Source organism: Myotis daubentonii, chromosome 15 (assembly GCF_963259705.1).
Source record: "Myotis daubentonii chromosome 15, mMyoDau2.1, whole genome shotgun sequence".
In the NCBI taxonomy this organism is placed as follows: domain Eukaryota; kingdom Metazoa; phylum Chordata; class Mammalia; order Chiroptera; family Vespertilionidae; genus Myotis; species Myotis daubentonii.
Window position 1 is genome coordinate 18413613 of NC_081854.1, and position 25978 is coordinate 18439590.

The 25978-nt window shown below is 49.9% G+C and overlaps 2 protein-coding genes and 1 non-coding gene across 4 annotated transcripts; 1 reads left to right on the forward strand and 2 right to left on the reverse strand.

Moving 5' to 3' along the window:
• Window positions 1–3399: 3399 nt before the first annotated feature.
• DEDD2 (death effector domain containing 2) lies at window positions 3400–24652 on the reverse strand. 2 transcript variants are annotated; one of them, XM_059666401.1, is made up of 5 exons: window positions 24522–24652; window positions 23544–23909; window positions 21993–22115; window positions 16317–16457; window positions 3400–4617 (listed from the first exon to the last, which is right to left on the reverse strand). In XM_059666401.1, exons 2-5 carry the CDS (start codon window positions 23869–23871, stop codon window positions 4226–4228), a joined length of 984 nt encoding a protein of 327 aa, XP_059522384.1. In that variant the 5' UTR covers window positions 23872–23909; window positions 24522–24652; the 3' UTR covers window positions 3400–4225. The 2 variants fall into 2 exon arrangements, with proteins under 2 accessions (XP_059522384.1, XP_059522385.1); XM_059666402.1 differs by having other exon boundaries at window positions 23544–23919; window positions 24522–24625.
• Window positions 10582–11612, forward strand: LOC132216822 (exosome complex component RRP4-like). Its single transcript, XM_059666403.1, has one exon. The coding sequence runs from the start codon at window positions 10601–10603 to the stop codon at window positions 11090–11092; it is 492 nt and encodes a 163-aa protein (XP_059522386.1). The 5' UTR covers window positions 10582–10600; the 3' UTR covers window positions 11093–11612.
• Window positions 24653–25783: 1131 nt separating the features above from the next.
• Window positions 25784–25890, reverse strand: LOC132217736 (U6 spliceosomal RNA). Its single transcript, XR_009448994.1, has one exon. It is a non-coding gene; the product is annotated as a U6 spliceosomal RNA (small nuclear RNA).
• Between the last annotated feature and the right edge of the window lie 88 nt (window positions 25891–25978).

Consider the following 25978-nt stretch of genomic DNA (forward strand, 5'->3'; position numbering starts at 1 on the left):
TGAGCATCGTCTCAATACACCAAGATTTCTGGTTCAGTCCCCGGTCAAGGTACATACAAGAATCAACCAACGAATGTATAAATAGGTGAAACAACAAAGTTGATGTTTCTCTTTCTCTCCCTTCCTCTGTCTAAAATCAATGATTTTTTTAAATTATTTTTCTTACAAAGAAAGGATTGCCCTAGCTGGTTTGACTCAGGGGATAGAGTGTCAGCCTGCGGACTGAAGGGTTCCAGGTTTGACTCTGGTCAAGGGCACATGCCTGGGTTGAGGGCTTGGTCCCCAGTTGGGGGGCATGCAGGAGGCAGCTGATCCATGATTCTCTCTCATCATTGATGTTCTGTCTCTCCCTCTCCCTTCCTCTCTGAAATCAATAAAAATATATTTTAAAAAAGAAATGATTACTGTCAAAGTTAGGATAGTGTTCCCACCTAGGGAAAGAGGGGAGTTGTGATCTAGAGGGAGCACATGACAGAAAGGTGGCGGGCCGGGGGGTTTCCTAGGGTGCTGGTCATGTATTCCTAAACATGAGAGGCACCGGTATTTTATAACAACTGTGCATTGTTTTATGGTCTTTTATGAATATTATAGTCTCAATTAAAAGGTGTCTTGATACCCTAGCTGGTTTGGCTCAAGCCTAGATAGTCAAGGGCACATTCCCAGTTGCAGGCTCAATCCCCAGCAGAGGGCATGCAGGAGGCAACTGATCAATGATTCTTTCTCATCATTGATGTTTCTGTCTCTCTCCCCCTCTCCCTTCCTCTCTGAAATCAATAAAAAATATATATACTTTTTAAAAAGATGTCTTGGTGATGATGCTGGTGGTGGTATTAATTTTTAATAGAATGAACAGGACGCTTCTCAATCCATGAAGCCTTCTTGGGTCCCTCCACTTGGTGTCCTCGGCTCCTCCAGCCTCTGCTGCTTGTGCAGTCACTGGCCACTCTGGGCTGTGACTCAGTGTCCCAGTCTGGCTCACCCACAAGAACAGAAGCCGGAGCACAGCGTAGAGTCCTCTCAGGGTCCCCAGCAGAGACCAGCCCAGGTGCTCCCATGCCGCAGACAGAATGGGCCTGCCTCATGTTTCCACTCGTCAGGACCATGTCTGCCTGCCAGCATGTGGCAGCAGATGACTGCAAATGCAATGAGGGGGGCTGACTGCACTGCCACTTACCTTTGACTCTGCCATCTCTCTCAGTCCCACTCAGGGATGGTCCCTAGGTTTAAGCGAGGTGCTCTGCCTGGAATGTTCCCTCTCTGTAATTCTGTTGAACTGCTCATTTTTCAAGAGCCAGCTGAGGCTCCTCTCCTCTGTGAAGCCATGGCCCGCCTTCCTCTGGCCTCCCAGTCCCCTATTTCCCTGGGCGGCAGCCTGTTCAGGCCCTGCCCCACACATCTTTCTCCACTTCTGAAGCGCTGTGATCTCCCTGGGTTGTCCTTAAGACCTGGGTCTGACCCATTTCTGTGCCTCAGGGATCTGTGGGGACACACACGCCCAGCGTTCCACAACACCTGGCTCAGGAAGGCTCTGGAGGCAGGAAACACTGCCTTAAGGTTCCTGCCACTGGCATGCACTGCGCCTGTGCACGGCTCCCAGGGCTCAGTTAGGATCCCAGCCCACCAGTATGGCTCAGTGGCTGTGCTTCAACCCATGAACCAGGAGGTCCGGTCAGGTCACATGCCCAGGTTGTGGGCTCAATCCCCAAGTAGGGGCTTGCAGGAGGCAGCCCATGATTCTCTCATCATTGATGTTCCTATCCCTCTCCCTTTCTTTCTCTGAAATTAAAAAAAAAAAATTAACAAAATATTTAAAGTTAGGATCCCTTGCTTCCCACATGTATGCATGTGCCAGCGAGCAGCGAGAAACCATGGAAGGGGAACTTAAAGGAGATGGGGAGTGTGGGAGGGGCCTAAGGAGTAGCACTGGGCTGAGGCAGGCGGAGGGACTTGCCCTGTGCAACGAAAATGGAGGACAAGCCCCAATCTAGTTCTGTGAGGGGGCTGGTGGGGTCCATCACTCACTAGGGGTGAAGAGACAGGCACCATGGCCTGAGGGAGAGGCTGAACCTGGAATTTAGCCCAGCCAACAGGCAGCAGTTCCCATCCTTCAGTACAGTAAGTTCCAGGTGAAGTTGAGACCCAAATCTGGGAAGGTCCTCAAAAGCCAAGGAGAGCCCCACAGCTCAAGTGAAGGATAAAGAGCGGAGAAGCTCCGGTCTCCCTCCCCACCCTAACTTGGTCCTCTGGGGGAGAGCTCCTTCCACCTCAGTGCTGCTTTATCCCTCAGGCAAGCCACTTCCCCTCTGAGCCCATTTACTGTCTGAGTGGTATCAAATCCCTACTTCACACAGGGGACTATTAAATAGATCTTAAGTAGGTGCCCAGTAGACCTCTGCTCCCTCCCAGAGAGGGTGCAGGGACAGTCTGGGGTCACACAGCAACTAGCTGGACCAGGTCTTGGACAGGACTCAACTCCTAAACTTGCCACTTGATCCTCAGTACAACACAGGTCAAGGGTCCAGGACAGGTTCCAGGTACGGGCAGGCCCATCCCTCCCCCAGGGAAGGCCAGCAATCAGAGCCCCTGCCCACCCGACCCCCAGCTTCCAGTCCTGGTTCCCTTCCCCACCAGGAAGGAAAACCCTGGGTATTGTGTAAGAAACTTGAGTTCCTAAGCCCATAAACAAAGGATGGGGCAAGAGCAGGAGGCCACAGGGTGGCAAGAAGTGTTTGGCCTCAGGAAGAGGAAGAACAGAGATCCACATTTGAGAAGGTGACTGTTTAGAACAGTGGTTCTCAACCCTCCTAAAGCCGCGACCCTTTAATAGTTCCTCACGTTGTGGTGACCCCCAATTTCATTGTTACAAATTGAACATAATTAAAGCATAGTGATTAATCACAAAAACAGTATGTAATTATATATGTGTTTTCCGATGGTCTTAGGCGACCCCTGTGAAAGGGTCGTTCGACCCCCAAAGGGGTCGCGACCCACAGGTTGAGAACCACTGGTTTAGAAGGTGTGATAGGTAAGGAACTATGGAGAAGGGTTCTAGGCAGAGAAGCCTGGCTGCTGATTGGTTTGGTGTCCAAACCTCTGAGCTCCATCAGCCTTGCAGATGGCTGGCCTATGTCACTGAGCAAGTTAAAAATACACTCCCAAGAAGCAAAGTATGTGTGAGTGGGGCTGGGAGGGTTTGTGACTACAAGGCAGTATTTTGACAGAAAAGGAAACTGAGGCCCAAGGAGGACAGCAAGCCTGTGGTGGCAACTGGCAGATGACCCAGCATCCTGCTCACCCTCCTGCCTGATACTGGGCCAGCAACTCCAGGATTGGTACTAGGCCCAGGCTCTCATCAGCTCCTTCCACAGCCCATTAAGTAAGAGTCCCAGGGAGCCTTGATGCCCACCTATGCCCCTTCCAGGGCAGTTTTATTGGTGCCATTTATAAAATACCTTTCCCATAAGCCCCCAAGCCTTTGCCTTTCCCTTTCTGAGAAGGCAGCTGACTGGTCCTGGCCCCATGGCCAACAGCAGCACACTTGGTCTGATCCTGCTGGCACACACGTGACACTCTGGGGGTAGTCCTTGTGCAAGTCCGTGTCCAACTCTGGGGAGCAGGATAAGGTGAAGGGCCAGGTCTGTGTGTGGAAGGTGGGCAGAGCCCTGGCGGCTGTAGAGATGTGTGGGCAAAGTGAGCAGGCCCCATGTGTGCCCCAGCTCTGGTGCCTGGTGTGGCTGAAGCCCAGGGTTGGGGGTGATAAAATCAGAGATCCTGAGAGAAAAGCCCTTAGGCCAAAGAACTGTGTGGAGCAGGCCAGGACAGGAGCCCAGGGGAGACTTCCATGGGGCAGTGTGTGCACACAACCCAGGGTAGGGAACATAATGTGCAGGGGCCTTTGGTGACTGTGTGGCTGACTCCTTCCCTTGGGACCTGCATGCCTGAGGCCCTGGCCTGCTGGAGCTGAAGGAACACACTTGAGGGTCGGGTTAGGGGGAGGGGGTTTGGGAAGGAAACTCAGCTGGAAGTGGTTTAGGCCTCAGAGCCCACATCCTGTCAGAGGAGCTGTCAAGGCGCCAGGCTGTCAGGGGGGCCTGGCCATCTGTCTGTCTGTCTCAGTCAGAGCTGCTGGAGTGACAGTCCCCTAGGGGCAAAGATAGTCTTCATCCTCCCGAGGTGAAGGTGGCCCAGAGGCTAGGAAGTGGGGTCAGTCCTGCCAGATCCAGGATCAGGAGGCCTCGGTTGGGCGCCGTCCCCCATCGTCCTCCATCAGCAGCAGGCGGCGCCGGCCAGCCTCATAGTCAGCCTCGTCCACACTGACCAGCAGGCGGACAGCCTCCCGGCCCACAGCCTCACGCAGGGCCTCAGTTAGGAACACACCCCGCAGGGCCTGCAGCAGGGCACCACTCAGGTAGTCCCCCCAGAAGGCGTCCAGATAGGAGAGCTCTGAGAACTTGATGTCACACACCACGGAGCCCAGGTCTCGGGAGCGCAGCACTGCAGTGGCCTGCCCGAACACATCTAGCTGCCGCGCCAGCGCCTGGGGCCGCCGAGATGCCACACCTTGCTCCAAGGCTGGCCCATGTTCGCAGTACTCTGCTCGCACCCTGAGCCGGATGTCTATGGAGGAAGAGGGACTGGTCAATGAGGGGCTGACACCTAATACACTGCACAGGGGGACCGCCACTCCTCCCTCCCTTGAGCCTCCTCTGCAGGCTCCTCCCACTACCCTGTGGGTTGCACTGCACCTGACCCACATCCTTCCCACTTCTGGTAACCACACCCAAGTATGGGTAACACCCTCACACGGCTTCCCTCCTCTGGTCTGGCCTCTTGTACCTCCTGACCTGGTGCCCTCCTCTTCCCCTCAGGTGCCCCAGTCCAGCCTCACCACCCTCCTTGCTGCGCTCCCGCCCAATACTGCCAGGCAGGTTCCACCAAGCCCTGCTCTCTGTAAGCCGGGGATGCTCTGTCCCCAGTCTTCACAGGACTTGCTCCCTCACTTCCTTCAAGGTCTTTGCTCAAATGTCACCTTCCCAAAGAGGCCTGCTGCAACCATCCCATTTTAAACTTTACAACCACCACCCTGGCCTCCAGCATTCCCAGCTCCCCATAGCCTGCTCCATTCTTCCCAAGGTGCTTACACCACCATCTTACCTGATTTATGCTTTCTCTCCTGTCATGCTATCATCCATATCCCCACAATGTGAAAAACAGATTTTGGTCTGTTCTGTTCACTTGTATAGCCCCGTGGCCCATAGTAGTTGCTTATATATATTTATGAAGGAATCAACGCATGAATGAACAACTTGCCTTTAAGACAACCGGCCTCACCCCTCTCTTGCCTTCAAATAATTGAGATTCATGGGGAGTCAACCACATCCCCTATCCTGCAGCTACCAAGCAAGCACCGGACCCAGAAGACTTGAGGCTGGGGCTGGGCTGGTTCTATTGGAACCAGGTACTCTCTTTCCACAGAGGCTGCTAGGATGGTGGGCTGTAAGCCTGGGGCTGCTGGGGATCACTTTGCCCCCAGGAGGGGAGAAAATGAAGCCCATCCAGGGCCAATGATAGAGAGGGAAAGACTCCTGAGCTCATCACATGAGGCACTTTTTTTCTGCTTAAGTGAGTTTCTGTCACTTACAACCCTACCCTCATCCGCCCAAATGAAATGGCAGCTCTGTGCAGTGGACAGGACATGGGACTTCTAAGGTTATCCTTATAAATGTGACCCCAGCATACCACCTCCTTTTGGGATTACTGAATTTGCACCTGTGAAATGGGGCTGCTAACAGAACCTCCTCTTCACAAACAGCACAGGCTGTCCTGAGGACCGACTCCATACCACAGCGCACTGACTACCTGCAGGGGCCACTCCAAGTGCTAGGCTCCTATGAACTCACTGAATCCACAAACAACACTGAGGGAGGCCCTATCCCTCCCCCCCCCACCCCCAACCCCAACACACACACACACACACACACTCTAAAGATGAGGAAATGGAGGCAAAGAGAAGTGCACAGATTTGCCCAAAGTCACATGGCCAGGCAGTGACAGCACATGACAGAGGTTGCTGAGCCTCCCATGTCCCAGAGAGCAGCTTCAGGTCAATAAAGCCGATTCCAATCCAAGCACTAGCTGTGCGACCTGGGACAAGTCACAACCTCTCTGAGCCCAGATCCTTGCTCACAACAGAGGGGACAATCTCTGTTGTGAAGGACTGTTAAGAGGATTAAAAGGAGCAAAGAATATGCCCTAGCCAGTGTGGCTCAGTTGGTTGGAGAATCGTCCTGTTCACCAAAAGGTGGTGAGTTTGATTCCCAGTCAGAGCACATGCCCAGGTTTTGAGTTCAATCCCTCACTGGGGCACATGTGGGAGGCAAACAATCGATGTTTCTCTCTCTCCCGCTCTCCCTCCCTCCCTCCCTCTTTCTATCCCTTCCTCTCTAAAAAAAAATCAATAAAATCAGCCCTAGCTTGTATGGCTCAGTAGAGAGAGTGTTGGCCTGCAGAATGAAGCGTTCCAACCCACATGCCTGGGTTGCGGGCTCAGTCCCTAGTGTGGGGCATGCAGGAGGCAGCCTATCAATAATTCTCTCTCATCACTGATGTTTCTATCTCTCTTTCCTTCTCCCTTCCTCTCTGAAATCAATTTAAAAAATTTTTTAAAATCAATAAAATCTTAATTATAAGAAAAAAAAAAGAAACTAGCTGGCAAAGTGCTCAACGGGTGCTCCAAGAATGGCAGCCTCCAACAGCTCCAGTGTGCTGAATGCTTTACCTCTGGGGATCCAGTAGGATTAGCAGGATCAGCCCTGTGGGGCAGGGACCACATTCAACCCATATGGCAGAGGAGGGAACTGAAGCTCTGGGAAGGGAAGTGTCATATCCCAGACTCTCTTCACCTTTCACAGACAGTGTGAGCAGCAGAGCAGAAAGTAAAAGGCAGGTCCCTGCTCCCCAAGATGTCTTCTCAGCACCACCCATTTCCTCCTACCACGCAAACCCCAAACCCTTCCTCTTTCTGCCTCAAAGGGAACCTCACCCTCTCTGCTCAAGACCCAGGGGAACCTACCTGGCCTCAGCCCCCAGAACCTCCCATTCAGATGTGGCTCCCTCCATCCTAAGGACCAGAAAAGACCTCTGGGCTCACATCCTTGACTCCTATAAATGTCTGACCATGCCCTCCATCAGCGTGGGCTGGGGAACAAGGGGACTGGGAGAAGCAGCACCTGTCCAAGGCCACACAGGGCTGGCTCAGTGGCAGAGGCACAGAGCCAGGTGGCGGAGTCCGACAGACCTTGAGGTGAGTCCCGGCTCTGCCACTCTCTAGCTGTGGGGCCTTGGGCATGTGACCTCACCTCTCTGAGCCTCAGTTTTCCCATCTGAAAAACATAAACAAGAAGTCTCTGCTACACAGTGGGGTCATGAGGATTAAATGAGACAGCTTGTGAAATGCTTGACCCAGGGCCCACAACACAGAAGAAACTCAGAAACAGGAACTATGATTTTGACACCCACAGCTAATCCCACAACCACTGCCCATCTCCTTCAATCCCAGCTAAATCTTCCCATCCCTGTTCTCCAGTCACCAGGGAAGTACTCCCAAGCCAAGCCTTACTCACTCACAAAAATGACCTGCCGGCCTCCTCTGACCACAACGGCCCCATTCACCCACCACGTCCTGCCCAGATGAATGCCTCCCAGATCACCTTTCTCCTCAGCACAAATTGCTACTAGACCTGTGGCATAAACTGTCTATTCTCCCATAGCCCACCCCATAACATGAGAGGTGGTGTTTAGAAAGAGGACAGAACCAGAGTGGAGTCATGTGTGTCTCATTCATTCTTTTATTCAACAGCTGTTTACTGAGTACCAGCAACAGGAAGTGACATGAGAACCCCGCCACAGGAACTGAAAGACATATAACCCCTAGTTAGGGAGCACTTGCCATGGGCCTGACCCTACCCAAGTCTTTTCCCTATCTTGGGCCCCCAAGTCCTCACAGCACCTTCATTATCCCCATTTAAAGAGGAGACCACAGTCCAACCTTGAGGAGAGCGCACAGAAGCCGTGCATTATCTGAACTGCTGCTGCATCACAGGCCCTGGATCACAGCACACGTGCAATTTCCTCTTGACTCCTCACCAAAATAATGTAATAATAGGTGACACCTCTATAGTACTTACTGCAGGCTGACACACACTTCACACCTACTGACCCTTTTGATCATCCCTGCAACCGTATAAGGCAGTGCTATTATCCCCTTTTTGCAGATGGGGAAACCAAGGCACAGGGATGAATCACCTGCTCAAGGCCACAAAAACAAGAAGTGGAAAAGCTGGAATTCCAACTGCCTGGCTGCAGAGCCCGAGCTCTTAACTACCCCTGTTTGCTGCCTCTCGCAACCATACATAGAAATCTGTAATTAAAAGACATCCTGAGGGTGAAGAGAGAAAATTATAGAGAATGAGGTGTAATTTAGATTGAAATGATCACAGAGGACCTCTCCAGGAAATGACATTAGAAGTGAAATGTGAATGTGGACAAGTAGGTTGAGACAGAAAAACAAGAGGAAAGAAGAGTAGCATTCTCAGAAGAGAGGACAGCACGTGACAATCCAGAGGCAGAAAACAACTTGGGACATGCACAGACTGAGCCAGTGTGGCTGGATCACGGTGGAGAAGGCCACAAGGGGACACTTGAGGCCCTGGCAGGGAGGAGTCTGGGATCTCCCGGACTGACCACACCTCTCCGCGCTTCAGTGGCCTCCTTCGTGAGACACCCTCACCACAGCACGTGCTCTCTTGGGCCCACTGTGAGGATTACATGGCCGGATGCAGGTGAACAGCTGAGTGTGACAGGGTGACAGGGACAGAACCAGGGCACCAGTTGGGGAAGGCTGAAGGTGGCTGGCCCAGAATGGAAGGAGTAGACATGGAGAGAAGTAGATGGGCTGGCTCAGTGTGACAGAAAGGAGTGAGGCAGAAGAGCACCAAGCACACATGTGACCTGGGCAGGGGGGCTGGCTGAGCTTTTTCCTGTGGCCAGGAACACCAAGACTTTGTCAACAGGCCCTCTCTGCTTGGACAGTTGTAGGGAAATGCTCCCTGACCCAGGACAGAGGGTAGGGGTATGTCTTCCTATAGAAGAGTGCTTTTCCTGTTTCCTACACTCATGTGGGCCCAAGAACTCTCTGATCCTCCAAACCCAAACAACACTGAGGGCAGAGGAAAATGGGAGGGACTTCCTCATGAGGGATCAGGAAAGATATGAGGGACAGGGCCAGGAGAGCAAGTGAACAGCCTTGCATGCCAGTCCTTGTGCTAGGTGTGGCTTGGGGCCAGAAATAATTTCACTCAGGTCTTCTCCTGGGAGTTCCTAGTAGGAGGGCTGGGGGCAAAGAGGGCCTGTGCTCCCCTGGTACATAGTGGAGGGAGGCAGCCAGCTCCAATGGAAAGACCCCCGCCCTCCACTGCCACACAGGGACAGGACCACCCTCCTCTGGACAACAGTAGGACCACTCCTCTCCTCCAGTCTCTTTCCCAAGACAGAGCCAGAGTCTAGGTGCCAAATGTAAAGTTCTTGAATCTTTACTGAATTAATGGATCAAGATAATGAGGAGAAGCTGCCACCAATGTCAGAGAAAGGTTAAGCTCACCTGAGAAGTGCGCTTGAATAAATGAACCAACAAGCCTCTGATCAAGCCTCTCGAGCCCTAACTACCAATTTTTAGGAGATACGTATAGATAACAGAGGAACACATACAATCAACCCTCCCACAGGATGCAACTGGCAAAATCCCATCTTTGGAAAAGGCTATGGGACAACTACTTTCAACAAACACAATGCAAGGAACAAAGAGAGAAAAGAATGGTGGGGGAATACAATAGATTAGGAGAGATTCAGGAGAACCAATACTCATGAGACAACTGGAAATGTGAGTGCTAATTATATATTTGATAATAAAACATTATTGTTAACTTTTAAAAAGAATTCTGGGAGAGAACCAAGATGGCGGCATAGGTAAACACCTATACTTGCTGCCTCTCACAACCACATCAAAATTACAACTAAAAGACAGAACTATCATCCAGAACTGCGGGAAAGCTGGCTGAGTGGAAGTACTACAACTAGAGAGGTAAAGAAGAAAGCGCATTGAGACTGGTAGGAGGTGCAGAGGCACAGAATAGGCTGGCACCTGGGTACGCTGCTTTTTTAATCGGGAGGGAGATACAAGCTCCTGCTTGCTCTGAACTCCAGTGCCAGGCGAGACTCTGGGGGACCCAGACACATATCGGGAGAAACTGGACTATCTGGCATCTGGGCAGGAACACGGGGGCGGTTTTCTTCCAGACAGAGGTGCTCGCAACAGTCATAGTTCCTTTGCCAGACCTCCCTGATGCAGGGCTGACTGGCAGCCATTGCTGTTTGCTCCACCCTGGAGAGTCCCTGAGAACCCGCCCTACCCAATTTACAACCCCACACAAGCTATGCACAGCGGCTTTTGCAGATGAATGGCCTGTCCTTTCTCACCTAAAACCTGTCAAACAAGCTGCAGCTGGGTCAGGGAGCCCCAAAGCTATCAAAAGGAGGCCCAAGCATGAGAGGTTTCTTGCAGGAAGGGGACCTCATCAGTGCTGAGGTGCAGGCAGTGTTTTCTGACGGAGCTGTTTCCCTGCAAATGAGGAGCCTGAAATACGGAAAGCTAGGTCAGGGTGTTTTGGTCCAGGTTTCCCCCTCCCTGGTGAAGCGGCAGAAGACTCACTTCCATGACTTGTCTTGTGGTGCCTCAGTGATTCTGGGTAACAATGGCTTCATCTGGATCCGCCCTACACCTGAGCACAAAGAAGAGGATGCAGGGGGCTTCGTTGCAAACCTGGAGCCTATCTCCCTTACCGATCGAGAGGTGATCTCCCGGCTTCGGAACTGTATCATCTCGCTGGTAACTCAGAGGATGATGCTGTATGATACCAGCATCCTGTATTGCTATGAGGCATCCCTTCCACATCAGATTAAAGACATCTTAAAGCCAGAAATAATGGAAGAAATTGTGATGGAAACGCGTCAGAGACTTTTAGAACAGGAGGGCTAGGCAGAAGTGTCTGAAGGACAGGACTGTGCCTGACAGAGCAGCTCTTGAAAGTGAAGAATCTGAGTTGTAGTTCCGTGTGTGGCTCCGAAACTCATCATGGACCTACATTGGGCTGCCTCCAGACACAGACCTGCTTTCTTCTGTTCAAAGGCGAAACCTGGGAGAGGTGAACTGCGCTGCTGGCCCCTTGGGCTGCCTGCACATCCCAGCACTTGGCGGGTTTTGTGTCTTTAAAAGTACGCAGTGTTCCAAGTGAACTCCCATCTGGAATAATACGAAGAATCTTTCCTTTTCTACTTAACCATCACTTCACAAAGTACAACGCCTCAAGAAGTTGCCTTTACAGCTTGGCTGTACGGCTCAGTGGTTGAGCATCGACCCATGAAACAAGAGGTCCCTGGTTTGATTCCTGGTCAGGGCACATGTCCAGGTTGCAGATTGATCCTCAGTAGAGGGCATACAGGAGGCAGCCGATCGATGTCTCCCTCCCTCATCAATGTTTCTGTCTCTCCCTCTCTCTAAAATCAATAAAGCAGCAGCAGCAACAACAACAACAACAAAAAGAAGGTGGCCCAAGGCTGCCACCAGCACCAGCCTGCCTTACTTCACACCTGGGCCTCATCTGGGCACTTCCAAACCCCAAACAAAGAGGAGGAATCTGCAGATCTCTCTGTAGCTCCTGCTAGGTGGCCCCAGGCAGTGGCTGACTTTGCACCTCCTTGGAGATCCAAGAGCCAGTGTACCCAGTGGTCAGTATGAGACCATACCAGCTTACAACTCTTCACATCCATGGGCAACACACTCCAAGGGGCAGACTCAGTGAGCACCTAAGCCCCACTGAACCAAGTCCTGCCCCATAAGGGTTTCTCCTGCACAGAAGCTCTTCCATTGTAGACAAAGCTGGTCCTCACAGCAAATTGGCCTGGAGGTCAATTCCTCCCAGTGACACCAACAGCAATCAAAGCTCAACTACAACAAGATTGCACACAGCCCACAAAGGGGTGCACCAAGAGTGTCCACCTCAGATAATAGGGGAGACTGAGCCACTGGGCCCTATAGGACACCTATTACATAAGGCCACTCTATCAACCCAAGGAGACTTAGCAGCTACCCAATACACAGAAACATACACAAAATGCAGAGACAAAGAAACATGTCACAAATGAAAGAAATGGAAGAAAGCAAACTACTGGCTAAAGAGTTCAAAACTACAGTTATAAGGTTATTCAAGAATCTTCTAGAAACCTCCAAGGAACTTAGTGAGACCTTCAAGGATCTTAGTGAGAATGCCAAAAAAAAAAAAAAAAGGAAAAGGACCAGTCAGAAATTAAGCATACGCTGACTGAAATAAAGACTAATATACAGAGATTCAACAGTAGACTAGAGGATCCCAAGAATCAAATCAAAGATTTAAAATACAAGGAAGCAAAAAACACCCAACCGGAAGAGCAAAAAGAATCCAAAAATATGAACATAGTGTAAGGAGCCTCTGGGACAACTTCAAGTATACCAATGTCCAAATTATGGGTGTGCCAGAAGAAGAGAGAGCGAGCAAGATATTGAAAACCTATTTGAGAAATAATGACAGAAAACTTACCCTACCTGGTAAAAGAAATAGACTTATGCCCTAACCGGTTTGGCTCAGTGGATAGAGCGTCGCCCTGCGGACTGAAGGGTCCCAGGTTCGATTCCGGTCAAGGGCATGTACCTTGGTTGCAGGCACATACCCAGTGGGGGGTGTGCAGGAGGCAGCTGGTCGATGTTTCTCTCTCATCGATGTTTCTAACTCTCTATCCCTCTCCCCTCCTCTCTGTAAAAAATCAATAAAATATATTAAAAAAAGAAAAGAAAAGAAATAGACTTACAAGTCCAGGAAGCGCAGAGAACCCAAAACAAGAGGAATCTAGAGAGGACCACACCAAGACACATCATAATTAAAATGCCAAGGGCAAAAGAAAAAGAGAGAATCTTAAAAGCAGCAAGAGAAAAACAGTTAGTTACCTACAAGGGAGTACCCATATGACTGTCAGCTGATTTCTCAACAGAAAGTATGCAGGCCAGAAGGGAGTGGCCAGAAATATTCAGTGATGAATAGCAAGAACCTACAACCAAGATTACTCTACCCAGCAAAGCTCTAATTTAGAATTGAAGGTCAGATAAAGAGCTTCACAGACAAGAAAAAGCTAAAGGAGTTCATCACCACCAAACCAGTATTATATGAAATGCTGAAGGGTATTCTTTAAGAAGAGGAAGAAGAAAAAGGTAAAGATAAAAAATTATGAACAACAAAGTGACAACAAATACTTATCAACAAGTGAACCTAAAAATCAAATGAATAAAAAATCTGATGAACAGAATAAACTGATGAATGTAATAGAATCAAGGGCATGAAAATGGAATGGACTGACAATTCTCGGGGTGAAGGGAGTGTGGGGGGGATGTGGGAAGAGATTGGACAAAGATGGACATGGACAGTGAGATGGTGAGGGCCTGGGGTGCAGTGAGAACTGGGTGGAGGGGAACTATGGGGAGGGGGGGTGGAAGAAAAACATCTGTAATCATCTGGATAAAGATTAAAATAAAAAAAGAATTTGGGCCGAACCGGTTTGGCTCAGTGGATAGAGCGGCAGCCTGCGGACTCAGGGGTCTCAGGTTCGATTCCGGTCAAGGGCATGTACCATGGTTGCGGGCACATCCCCACTAGGGGGCGTGCAGGAGGCAGTTGATCGATCTCTCTCATCGATGTTTCTGGCTCTCTATCCCTCTCCCTTCTTCTCTGTAAAAAATCAATAAAAATAAAAAATAAAAAAGAATTTGGACCTTTTAGAGATACACAGTGAAAAATCTACAGATGAAATAGCAGGACACCTGGAACTAACTCCCAAACAATATGGCTGATGAAATGAGAGATCAGCCACAAGTTGACAACTGCTGAAACTGGGTGATAAAAGATGGGGTTCATTACACTAGTCTGCTTCTCTATCTCCTCCACAGAAAGCCGTGAAGGAGCGCTAGCCGCAGTTGGGCTCAATAGCTAGAGCTTCGGCCCACGGACTGAAGGGTCCCAGGTTCAATTCCAATCATTCAAATCCTCTAATTGCTTTCTGCCATTTAAAAAACTGCAAAACCATGGCCCATGGCTCACAGGCTCTGCCCTCACCTCCTAGCAGCCTTTCCTCGCTCCCTCCACTCCAGCCTTGTCAGATTCCCTGCCACCCTTTCACCAATACTGGCATACTCCCTCTTGGGCCTGGGGTCCTGCTGTCCCCTCCATCTGGAACATTCTACCCCAACCATCCACATGTTCTTCTGAGAGGTCTTCCTAGACCACCCTATCTAGAAAATATGTCTAGAACTGTGTTTTCCATCACTCTACCCCCTTGCCCTGCTTTGTTTCTCTTCTCACCTGACATCTGACATCTGTCTCTTGGCTTTCTCCTCCTACCAGAACTCAAGCTACTAGAAGGCAAGAGCCTCCTGTCCCTGCTGCGCCTAGCATGAGTGTTCTATAAATACATATGGAATTACCAAATGAAAAACCCCAAGTTTCGGCCCAGCCTCACCACTGCCACTCTGCACAATGGGGGCCATGACCCCTATACCTCAACACTGTCCAGAAAATTCAGTCAAGTGGATAGCATGCCCAGCTAAGTGCCCAGTGACCGCCGTGAGAGGGATATGAAAACTCAAGAGGTCCTGTGTCTAAGCCCTCACCCAACCCCCATGTGCTCTCTTCCTTACACTCTATGGCCCTTGCGAGTTTAGTCTGGTTCTACCCCTCAGTGGAGGGAAGCTAACTGGGGGCCAACCCCCACAGCTGTCACAAGTGAGAAGGGGGCAAGAACAGCAGGATCCTTCCGCACTCAGGTCTGGAGGGGCCTCCTTTTACCCTAGGGACTGGGCCTCATTAAAGGTAAGCCACTGCTGCTTTCAGCAGGGCCCTACTAGGGAGCACCTCAATCAGCCCCACCCAGCCTGATGAGTCAGCAGTCAGACCTGTTTACCCATCCCCCCTATCATTGCCAGCCACACCCCATGAACCACCTCCCTGCCCTCAAGAAAGAGACCTGATGCCTCTGCTGGCAAAACCCCTCCCAGGCTCAGCTTGGCTTGCTCCCTAGGCAGGAGTGACTCCCTGGGCAGCCCAGCCAGCCTGGTGGCTCTGGTAATTAGCCCTGACTGGGGGGAGAGTCACAACCTGGCAGCCACCCTTCAAGCTGGTGTCTGAGGACACAGGCTAACTCTGTGTCCTGCCCAGCACAGGTATCTGCAGTCTCATCTATGGGGGACAGAAGGGGGCGAGCACTGCGAAGTGGCAGGCATGGCTGCTCTGTGGGCTGGAGGAGGTTCTGCAGCATGGTCAGAGGAAGCATCCTAGGCTGAGGTGTTCTGGGGAATGCAGAGCTGCTTCAACCTCAAACCTCCCCACCTATAATTCTGCCACCCTCCCACCTCTGCCTGAGCACCTTACCACCTGATCCTGTGCCCACAGGCTTGCCCAACTCAGAGATGTGAGTGGGGAGGGGGAGAGAGTGCCCACCAAGGCCTGTGTCCTTCCCTCAAGACAGGTGGATTTTCTCCAGGGTAAGGTTTGAGCATGAGTCTCCAGAGCAGAGTCCTCCCAACATATCTAACCCAACCAGTCTGCAGGTTCAGTCAGCTCTACATTTATTTCCTAACTAGAGGCCCAGTGCACAAAATTTGTGCACACGTAGCATCCCTAGCGGCTGCCTGCTGCTGACCGGAGGCCTCCCTTCCTGTGGTTGGCTGGCCAGCCCAACCCCCTGGTCAAACTCCTGGTCGAGGGGATGATTTGCATATTAGGCTTTTATTATATACGATTAGTCCATCCCCTTCTCACCCTCTCCAGCTTGTCACAGGGTCCTGTTTTCGCCCCTATATCACTCCACCGTTGCAGAAGAAATGATTGTTGAATAAATATACACTTGCAAATCTTAGCTGAATAAATGAAACTGATGGCAGTGGGTTATCAGGGAAGGCTTCCTAGCACAGGATGTGATCCTTTAACTATGGGCAGAATGTACATAAGCAAGATGAACAGAAGAATATTCCACTGCTAAACAGAGAGACAAGAACCCCTGCTTCCTGCTAGGTGTCACTAGGTATGCCACACCTCAGACAAGTACCCATTCCTCCTGTCCTCTGGCTCAGCAGCCTGCCATAGACACTGTACATGCGTTCCTCAAGGCCCACAGACACCTACCACAGGTCACTTTGCCTTCTGAGGTGGGTTTGGCCTGCTCCTGCTGCTGCTGGGGGGCGGCTGGGCCCCCTCTCCGCCGCCGTCTGGCACCACTACTGGGCCGGCCCCGACTCCGTCGCTGCCGCTTGGTCGGGGGGGAGCCTGAGAAAAAAGGGATGGGATGGTTGAGCCCTGGCAGGTGTTCTCAGTGGTTAGAGTATCCGTCTGCACACGAGAAGGTCGTGGGTTTGATTTCCAGTCAAGAGTGTGTACCTGGGTTGCAGGTTCAATCCCTATCCCCGGTTGGGATGCATGGGGCATGTGTGGGAGGCAACCAATCGATGTGTCTCTCTCACATCTATGCTTCTTTTCTTCTCTCTTCTTCTCTTCCCTCCCTCTCTGAAAAAAATCAATGGAAAAAATATCCTCACTCGAGTGAGGATTAAAAGAAAAAAAAAAAGAGCCTTGGTTAGTGTGGCTCAGTGGTTGACTGTCGACTCATGAGCCAGGAGGTTGAGGTTTGATTTCCAGTCAGGGCACATGCCGGGGTGCTGGCTGAATCCCTAGTAGGGGGTGTGTGGGAGGCAGCCGATCAATGATTCTCTCTTATCATTGATATTTCTATTCCTCCCCCTTCCTTTGGTTAAAATCAATTTTAAAAAAAGAGAAAAATGAAGTGGTTGAGAACAAGATGATAGAGTACCAAGGCAGATGCCTGGGGAAGGGCTCGAGGCTGCTCTCTGCCATGAGACCCTGGGTGAGCCCTCTGCCTCAGAGGCCTGTCCATAAGATGGGGAGTAAGTACAACCTAGTATCATCTAGAAGGGCAGACAAACACACCCCACCCAGCACCCCCCCTTCCAGCTGTGACCATACAGAAAATCCTGCACTGTCACACCAGGACCAGTATGGCAACAGCCCCTTTATAGCTGTTAACTGCATACACTTGAAAATAATGTAAATGTGTAGCAAAAAGAATACAGAGTAATTTCCAGTATAGACTGTTTAGTGAAGTAAACCAAGATGCAAAAGAGGTGGCTACAGCTTGCTATACTTCACATAAGAAAGGAGGCGAAACATAAATATATTTGCTATTCTTGCAAGGTGAAACACTAAGGATATACCAGAAATGAATAAAACTGATTACCTATTTACTGGAGTGGGGGAACAACAGGGGAAGTGATACTTCTAAGAACATGTTTTTTTACATACTTTATAGTTTGTTCTTTTTTGTTTTTTAAATGTTTTTATTGATTATAGAGAGGAAGAGAGATAGAGCAGTGGTTCTCAACCTTCCTAATGCCGTGACCCTTTAATACAGTTCCTCATGTTGTGGTGACCCGCAATTTCATTGTTACAAATTTAACATAATTAAAGCATAGTGATTAATCACAAAAACAATATGTAATTATATATGTGTTTTCCAATGGTCTTCGGCGACCTCTGTTAAAGGATCGTTCGAGTGCTCGCTTCGGCAGCACATATACTAAAGGGTCGTTCGACCCCCAAAGGGGTCACGACCCACAGGTTGAGAACCGCTGGAGAGAGAGAGAGAGAGAGAGAGAGAGAGAGAGAGAAAGAGAGAGAGAGAGAGATAGAAACATCAATGAGAGAGACATTGATTGGCTACCTCCTGCACACCTTCCACTGGGGATCAAGCCCAAAACCCAGACATGGGTCCTGACCAGGAATCGAACCGAGGACCTCTTGGTTCATGGGTCAATACTCAACCACTGAGCCACACCGGCCGGGCTACATACTTTAGTTTTGACATAGACTAGTTGTAGTTCAGTGGATGAGTGTTGACCTATGAATCAGGAGATCACGGTTTGATTCTGGATTGTAGGTTTGGTCCCTAGTAGGGGGCATACAGGAGGTTGCCTATCAATGGTTCACTCTCATCATTGATGTTTCTATCTCTGAAATCACTAAAATATGTATTTTTTTTTTAAAATTTTAAAGATGAAAGAAACAAACCATGCCCTGGCTGGCATGGGTCAGTGGTTAGAGTGTTGGCCTATAATCCGAAGGGTCACAGGTTCTATTCTTGTCAAGGGCACATACCTGACTTGCAGGTTCCCAGTGCCAGTTGGCGCAACCAATTGATGTAGCTCTCTCACATCAATGTTTCTCTCTCTCTCCCCTCCCTTCCACTTTCTCTAAAATCAATGGGGGAAATATCCTCCAGGGAGGGAGGGAGGGAAAGAATTAAACACAAACACAAACAAATAAACCTATCTATGTATATCATTGGTAACATAAACAGGTGGAAAAAGAATTATTTCAAGTTATTTGGAAGAACATTCTGAGTACAAACTCTCAGTGGGATATACTCCTAAGGACCAGGACTACAAATACGTGGTTTCCTTCAAAGAGTCAGCAGTGTAATTTTGAAGCTATTTTTTGAAAAATATATTTATTGATTTTTTACAGAGAGGAAGTGAGAAGGATAGAGAGTTAGAAGCATCGATGAGAAAGAAACATTGATCAGCTGCCTCCTGCACACCCCCTACTGGGGATGTGCCCGCAACCAAGGTACATGCCCTTGACTAGAATCGAACCTGGAACCCTTCAGTCCGCAGGCTGACGCTCTATCCACTGAGCCAAACCGGTAGGGCTGAAGCTATTTTTTAATTGTTGTAAAATAAAGCAATTAATTGTTGTAAAATAAAGCAAATAAATCCCTATCTCAATGTTATTAAGGACCAAGATTTTCAATATAAGAAAAAAAATCCTTGTATGTTAATTTTGAATTAAAAATACTAATATGAACTTTTCAAAAGGACAGTTTCTAAATCTATTCACTGAAAGAACCTAGAAATTATACACACACTCAGCACCCAGATCTTGGTCTCTAAATACCATTGCCTCTGAAAGAAACCAGGCTTCTGACAGAAGTTGATTCCAGGGCTGGGGAAGGAAAAGTACAGGTGAGTGCCACATCTTGCAATGACACAAAGCAGGAAGTGCCCAGTGCATGATGCAGACTCATCAGAAAGACACAGGAGCTAGCCAATTTGTACACAAGGAAGAATGACTAATTGATTATAACACAGTAAATAAATAAGAATGCGTGAGTCCATAGTGATACTCTCCACCAAAAAGGGAGGGCAGAATTGGAAAGAAAAATTCCTCTTGAAAAAATACCAGCTAGGTGGGAATGCAGACTGGTGCAGCCACTATGGAAGACAGTATGGAGTTTCCTTAAAAAACTGAAAATGGAACTCCCATTTGACCCTGTGATCCCACTTCTAGGAATATATCCCAAGAAACCAGAAACACCAATCAGAAAGGATATATGCACCCCTATGTTCATAGCAGCACAATTCACCATAGCTAAGATCTGGAAACAGCCTAAGTGCCCATCAGTAGATGAATGGATTAGAAAACTGTGGTACATCTACACGATGGAATACTATGCTGCTGTAAAAAGGAAGGAACTCTTACCATTTGCAACGTCATGGATGGAACTGGAGAGCATTATGCTAAGTGAAATAAGCCAGTCAATAAAGGAAAAATACCACATGATCTCACTCATTCATGGACAATAGAGACCATTATAAACTTTTGAACAATAATAGATACAGAGGCAGAGCTGCCTCAAACAGATTGTCAAACTGCAGCGGGAAGGCCGGGGAGGGTTGGGGGGCAGGAGGTAGGGGGGTAAGAGATCAACTAAAGGACTTGTATGCATGCATATAAGCATAACCAATGGACATAAGACACTGGGTGATAGGGGAGGCTAGGGGACTGTCTAGGGCGGGGGGATAAAATGGATACATATGTAATACCCTTTGTAATACTTTAAGCAATAAAAAAAAAAAAAAAAGATTAAAAAAAAAATAAAAAATAAAAAATAAAAAAGAAAAAAGAAAAAATACCAGCTAATAGGTGTAGAAAAACGAAATAATTAGAAAATCACCATTTTCCTAACACCAATGTCATAACTGGTTCAGACAGGTATCACCACTGGATGCTGTCACAGAATAGGATGTGTCCAAGTGTCATCCCATAGATTGTTTATTAACCATAAAGGGGGTGGGGGAATGTCACTTTGCAAAGGATAAATACGATAGACACTACCTTCACCAAGTGATCAAACTTGCCCCCTCATAACAGAAAAACCAGACCTTCTGCCTCCTGATGTGCTCCAATTCAAATCACACCGCATCAACCAAGAAGCATTCCTGCCACAAATGTGGAACCTGAATCGAATCAAGCCTCCAAGACGCAATTCCCACTTCACAGGAAATATCGAGGGCAAAGGGACAAGTTAAATAATACCATTAGGAAATTATTAGACACTTCCGAAATAATCGGGATATTCTACAAAACAACGGGCCTGGTAGGGTCAGGAAGTCAATGCCATGGGAAAAAAAGAAAAAGGTGTGGGTTGGGGAGGAGTTTCATTTTAGTAAGAGCTTAAGGAGAGGTAATAACTGAATTCATAACAACTCATCTATGAGTCGATCCTAAAAATGGAGACAATCTTACGGAGATATGAAAATGGACCATTCGAATATCAAGATTAGTGTGTGCTTTCTTAGGTATGGCAATGGTCTTGAAATGGTAGGGGAGAATCTTCTTATTCTCAGGAGAGGGCTGGTGATTTAGGGGTAAAGTGTCCTGATGCCTGGAATTTACTTTCAAAGAGTTCAACAACCACCACCTAAGAACAGAACTATGTATAAACTCATGTAAAACAGGGGTAGGGAACATTTTTTTCTATCAACGGCCATCTGAATATTAATTAATAACATCATTTGTGGGCCATACAAAATTATCAACTTAAAAATTAGCCTGCTATATTTAGTCAAATATTTCATTAACTCACCCCTAATGCCTTGGCAGGGACAGACCAAATGCTTTTGTAAGCCTTATATGGCCCCCACCCCTGATATAAAGCAAAAGCAGCACAATGAGTCTAAAATGACTGAATCTATGAGCATTTTCACTGTACTAATCTTTTAATTTCTCTGTATGTTTGAATAATAAAAAAATGGGTCCTGGCCAGGTAGCTCAGCTGGTTAGAGCATCGTCCTGATATGCCAGTTGTAGGTTCTATCCCCAGGGTCAGGACACATACAAGAAGCAACCAATGGCCCTAGCCAGTTTGGCTCAGTGGATAGAGCGTTGGCCTGCGGACTGAAGCGTCCCAGGTTCAATTCCTGTCAAGGTTGTGAGTTCAATCCCCAATGTGGGACGTGCAGGAGGCAGCTGATCAATGATTCTCTCTCATCGTTGGTGTTTCTATCTTTCTCTCCCTCTCCCTTTCTCTCTGAAATCAATAAAAATATATTTTAAAAAAAATAAAAAAGAAGCAACCAATGAATGCATAAATAAGTGGGACAACAAATCTCTCAATCAATAAAATAAAATAAAAAAACGGGGGAATTGGGATTAATCGGCACAATTAAAAGATACCAGAGTTACTCAACATGAACCTCAGAAACATGTCCAGCAAAGACACCCATGTGAATAATGAACCCATGAAGTGATGCTGTTTAGATGAAATACAAAACCACAAGAAACAACTCCATTTGTTGCCTCTGGACATGTGCTTTTGTACGAATAGCAAACACACAAAGCAAAAATGACTCATTGTGCTGCTTGGGCCCCTTCCTTGATGGAGGAGATTCATCAGGGTTCAGAAGGAAGAGAGGGAAACTGCCCTCACACCCACCCAGCTGAGCTCACCTGTCTCCCACTGGCCCTGCTGAGCATCTGAAGAACTGCTTGACTGCCGACGGCGACGGCAGCTGCCCTCTGTCCTCTTTGTAGAAGAGCTGGAGGTGCCATAGCTGTAGCGTTCTGGAGACACTGGGGGAGAGAAAAATGGAAAGAAGTATTCATAGCCTCTGGCCCATCCCTGGCCCAGCCTCCTAATTCCCACCCCCTGAGATGAACACCTGCCCCATAGGGTTCCTGAGTTCCCCAGAGGTCAGAGTCCAGGCACCCATTCCCTCTCCAACACCTCCGCCCAGTTGTTGCTGGCTGCCTCCTGACATAGAGGAGGACTCAGCCAGAGTTATTCTGTAAACTGAGTCATTATAAGGATCCCTGCAATGTTGCCCACCGTGAACTGCGCATACATACATACACACACACACACACACACACACACACACACACACACCCGCTCTTCCTGCGGCCACATGGAGTAAGCAGGCCTTTTCAGTTTCCCCAAATCTTCTCTCCCAGAGCCTGATCGTCATCGACATATTTCTCCAAATGTGCTGTCAGTTCTTCCTTAGTGCTGCCCTTCTCCTGGTTATCCAAATCCCTGGGCTTATTCTGGTGAGGGGAGCCTCACAATCCCCCTCCCTAGCCTAGCCCCTACACCGCGCCAAGCAATCCTGCCAAGGCCTCAACAGCCTTGGCCTCTGCATGCATGGGGCTCTTGTGCCTTACTCCCTCCAGCTTCTGGCCTTCTTAAGACTGCTGTCCTTCACGAGGATTAAGGACATCAACTGTGGACACACACCAGCTGAGTGTGAATCCAGCTCTTGCTTTCTAGCTGTGTTATCTGCAAGGCCCTGCCCTTTCTTTGGTCCCCTCTGCCACACTGGCCTCTGAGGATGCCAAATCCAAATTCATTCCTGCCTCAGAGCTTCAAAGCTTGCACAGGGCCAGCAGTGCAGCCTCAGTTCAGATGTCACCTTCCCAGAAAGGTCTTGACTGGTTATCCAATCTAAGGGGGCCTCCCTTTACTTGGAAGAACTCCTTACTCTCTCTATACCATTACTTTGCTTTAGTCTTTCTATAACCATATATGAAAACAAGTCATTTAGCTGTTTCAGTATCTGATTACCCCAATAAATGTAAGCCTCATGTAAGTACTTTGTCAGTCCCATCACCTTAAATCTCCTGTGCCCAGCACACAGGATTCAGTTCTTAGATGTGAACAAGCTGCTTAACTTCTCTGAACCTGTTGTTTTCCTGCACTGAGACAGTAACAGTGCTTCCTCAGTGGACTGCCAGGAGGATATAAAGGGATAGTTCATAGGAAGGGCTTACTGTGTCTGGCATGAAACAAGCCTCCATAAAGTGGCCACAAACATCATTATTGACATGGCCAAATTCCACAAGCTCGCCCTCCCTCTTGTGTTTCCCGGGGAGGAGGGGGAGTGGAACGGGACACAGGCTGTCGGGTATGACCCTGTCCCTATCAGTCACCCCGGGGGGGCCCAGGTGCAGAGCGAGGGCCTCGCCCCATCGGAAGTCTATCACCCTCCCATTCAACCATACCTGGCCGGCGCCGCCTGCGCGCCAGGTGCGGCAGCAAGTCCTGCCGGGCCAGCACTCGGAGGAGTTGCCCCAGGAGCCGCAGGTCGCTCTCGTCGCACTGCCCGCGGCGCTCCAGCTCCAGCAGCAGCTCCAGGCCGCTGCGGGTGTGGGACAGGCCGCCGGCCGCCCCGGGGGCCTCGTCCAGCAGGAAAGCCAGCAGGTCCAGTTCGCACTCGGTCAGCTGCCCGCCCACCACCTCGAACATACGATGAAGCGACAGCATCCCGTAGTAGTCCAGGCACTCGTCCTCCTCCCAGCTCGGGGCAGGGGTCGACCCAGACAGCGCCATACCCGGGGGAGGGGGTCGGAACCAGCTCGAACCAGGGCCTAGAACCCACTCGGCGGGGAGGGGGCAGTGGTCAGCGACGTGGGGCCCAAACGCCACCCCCGCCAGTGCGGCCCCCGGCCCTCGACCCGCGGGGCAGGTCTACCCTCACACCCTAGCCGGCTCGGCCTCCCTCTTCCCCCGGAAGCGAATGGTATCGTCCGAGTCCCCTAATAAGAGGTCGAAACGTCAGACCTCACTCGACCTCCGACCGGTCAGGCCTGCAGAGCCCGAACGCCCCTCCCGAGGTGGTATGTTCCGAACCAGCCTCCGGAACCGACCAAGTGATTCGGTCCGAACGAGCCTGGGGGGCCCACCCCGGGGCACCCTACCGACTGCCCTTTGACCCTGGGTAGTTCTGCCCGGACGCGCCCTGGGCTCCGTCCAGCGGTCCTGTCCGACCAGCCCCACGGCTCCACCCCGGTGGTGCCGTCCGAAAGTGACCCTCTGGCCCCCACAAGCGCGGCTGACCACAGCGGCGCTTCGCCCCACATAGGTGGTGCTGTCCAAACCCGACCGCCTCGCCCTGCTGGGACGGTACTGCGCTCTCCCCAGCACCCAGGTGGTTCCCTCTACCCGCCACCAGTCGCCCTTCGGCCGCCCTGGGTCCTCACCGGAATCTGGCGTCTGCTGACTCCTGGGCGACGGCGGTAGCCACTTGTTTTGGATCTTTCTGGCACCTTCTCTATTATTACGCCTGCGTCACCTCGCCCCTCCTCCTTCCTTCAACTCGCGCAGGTGCGACCGCCACGCCCCTTACGCGCAAGCGCAGAGTGTGGTTCCCAAGCCCCGCCCCCAGGGCCCGCCCCCAGCCGCAGCGGCCGCGCCGGCCAGCCTGCGCCTGCGCTGAGCCCGAGGAGTTCCGCGTTTGGGCTGCAGTTGGTACAGGGTTGCTAGGTTGCTTCTGCCAGCCAGTGACTTGAACCGCCGGGCCCTTGTTGCCCCACGCCATTACTCATCTCCTGGACTACAACAGCCCCTCCTAATCACAGTTTAGACACCCACAGTACCACTGTCCATAGCAAAAGACCACAGTCACCGCCGACCTTCCTGTCTGAGTAGTGCCCAAGCCCTTATGATCAAGACTTGGGCTCTATCCAACAGAACCCCAACACCCACCTGTAAGTTCCTTCCCCTGATCAAGACAAGGACTCCTCCATCTCATGGTAGGACCCAATACTTCCTTCCTGATTGCAATAGGCCTCTCCATCCCAGCTGTGCACTTCCTGCCGGCATTCACCACGAACCCCGCTGCCTCTTATAACCCCTTCTGGTATCTACCTGCCCTCCAAAGTCACGGGATCTCCCAATGTCCCCTCTCTAACCTGCACCTATGAGTTTCTCTCTGGGGAGGACAGGTCCCTTATCACAAGAGTTGGCGTGCAGACTGCTTGCCCCCGCCCCGCCCCCACACTTAGGTCACTCGAGATCATGGCCACACCTGCCTTAAGCCGGGTTCCCACCCCATAATTATCTCCCCTGGGGAAGCCGGAGACCTAGGTCCTGCCAGGCACTGGCTCGGTCAGCACTGGTTTTGCTTGGGCTGCCCGCAGAGACCTCGGAAGAGTCCCTTCCTCTTTCTGATGGCAGTTGTAACCTGTTGAAGCCCGTCCTGGGTCGCACACACATTGGCGCCCAAAAAGTGGATATCATTAAACCAACCGAAGAGTGGGAGGGAAGGGAACGCAAACTGGGAAGGAGTATGTCCATGCTGAATGGGTTATAGTGAGCAGCCACGGTGTCTCAGACCCTGCACTGAGCGGGTTTTATTTTTTATTTATTTTTATTTTTTTAAGCTTATAAAATGAAGATTATGCTTTAATCAATCAAAAACATGGAGTCATCTAATCAATCCAGGAAAACAAGGCCATGTCTTAAAAATGTGGAACGCTTCAGGAATTTGCGTGTCATCCTTGTGCAGGCGCCATGCTAATCTTCTCTGTATCATTCCAATTTTAGTATATGTGCTACCAAAATGAGTACTATTTTTTTTTTTTATGAGAGAGAGAGAGACCTCGATTTTGTTGTTTCATTGGTTGCTTCTTATTGGGGATCAGCCCCTTGGCATATC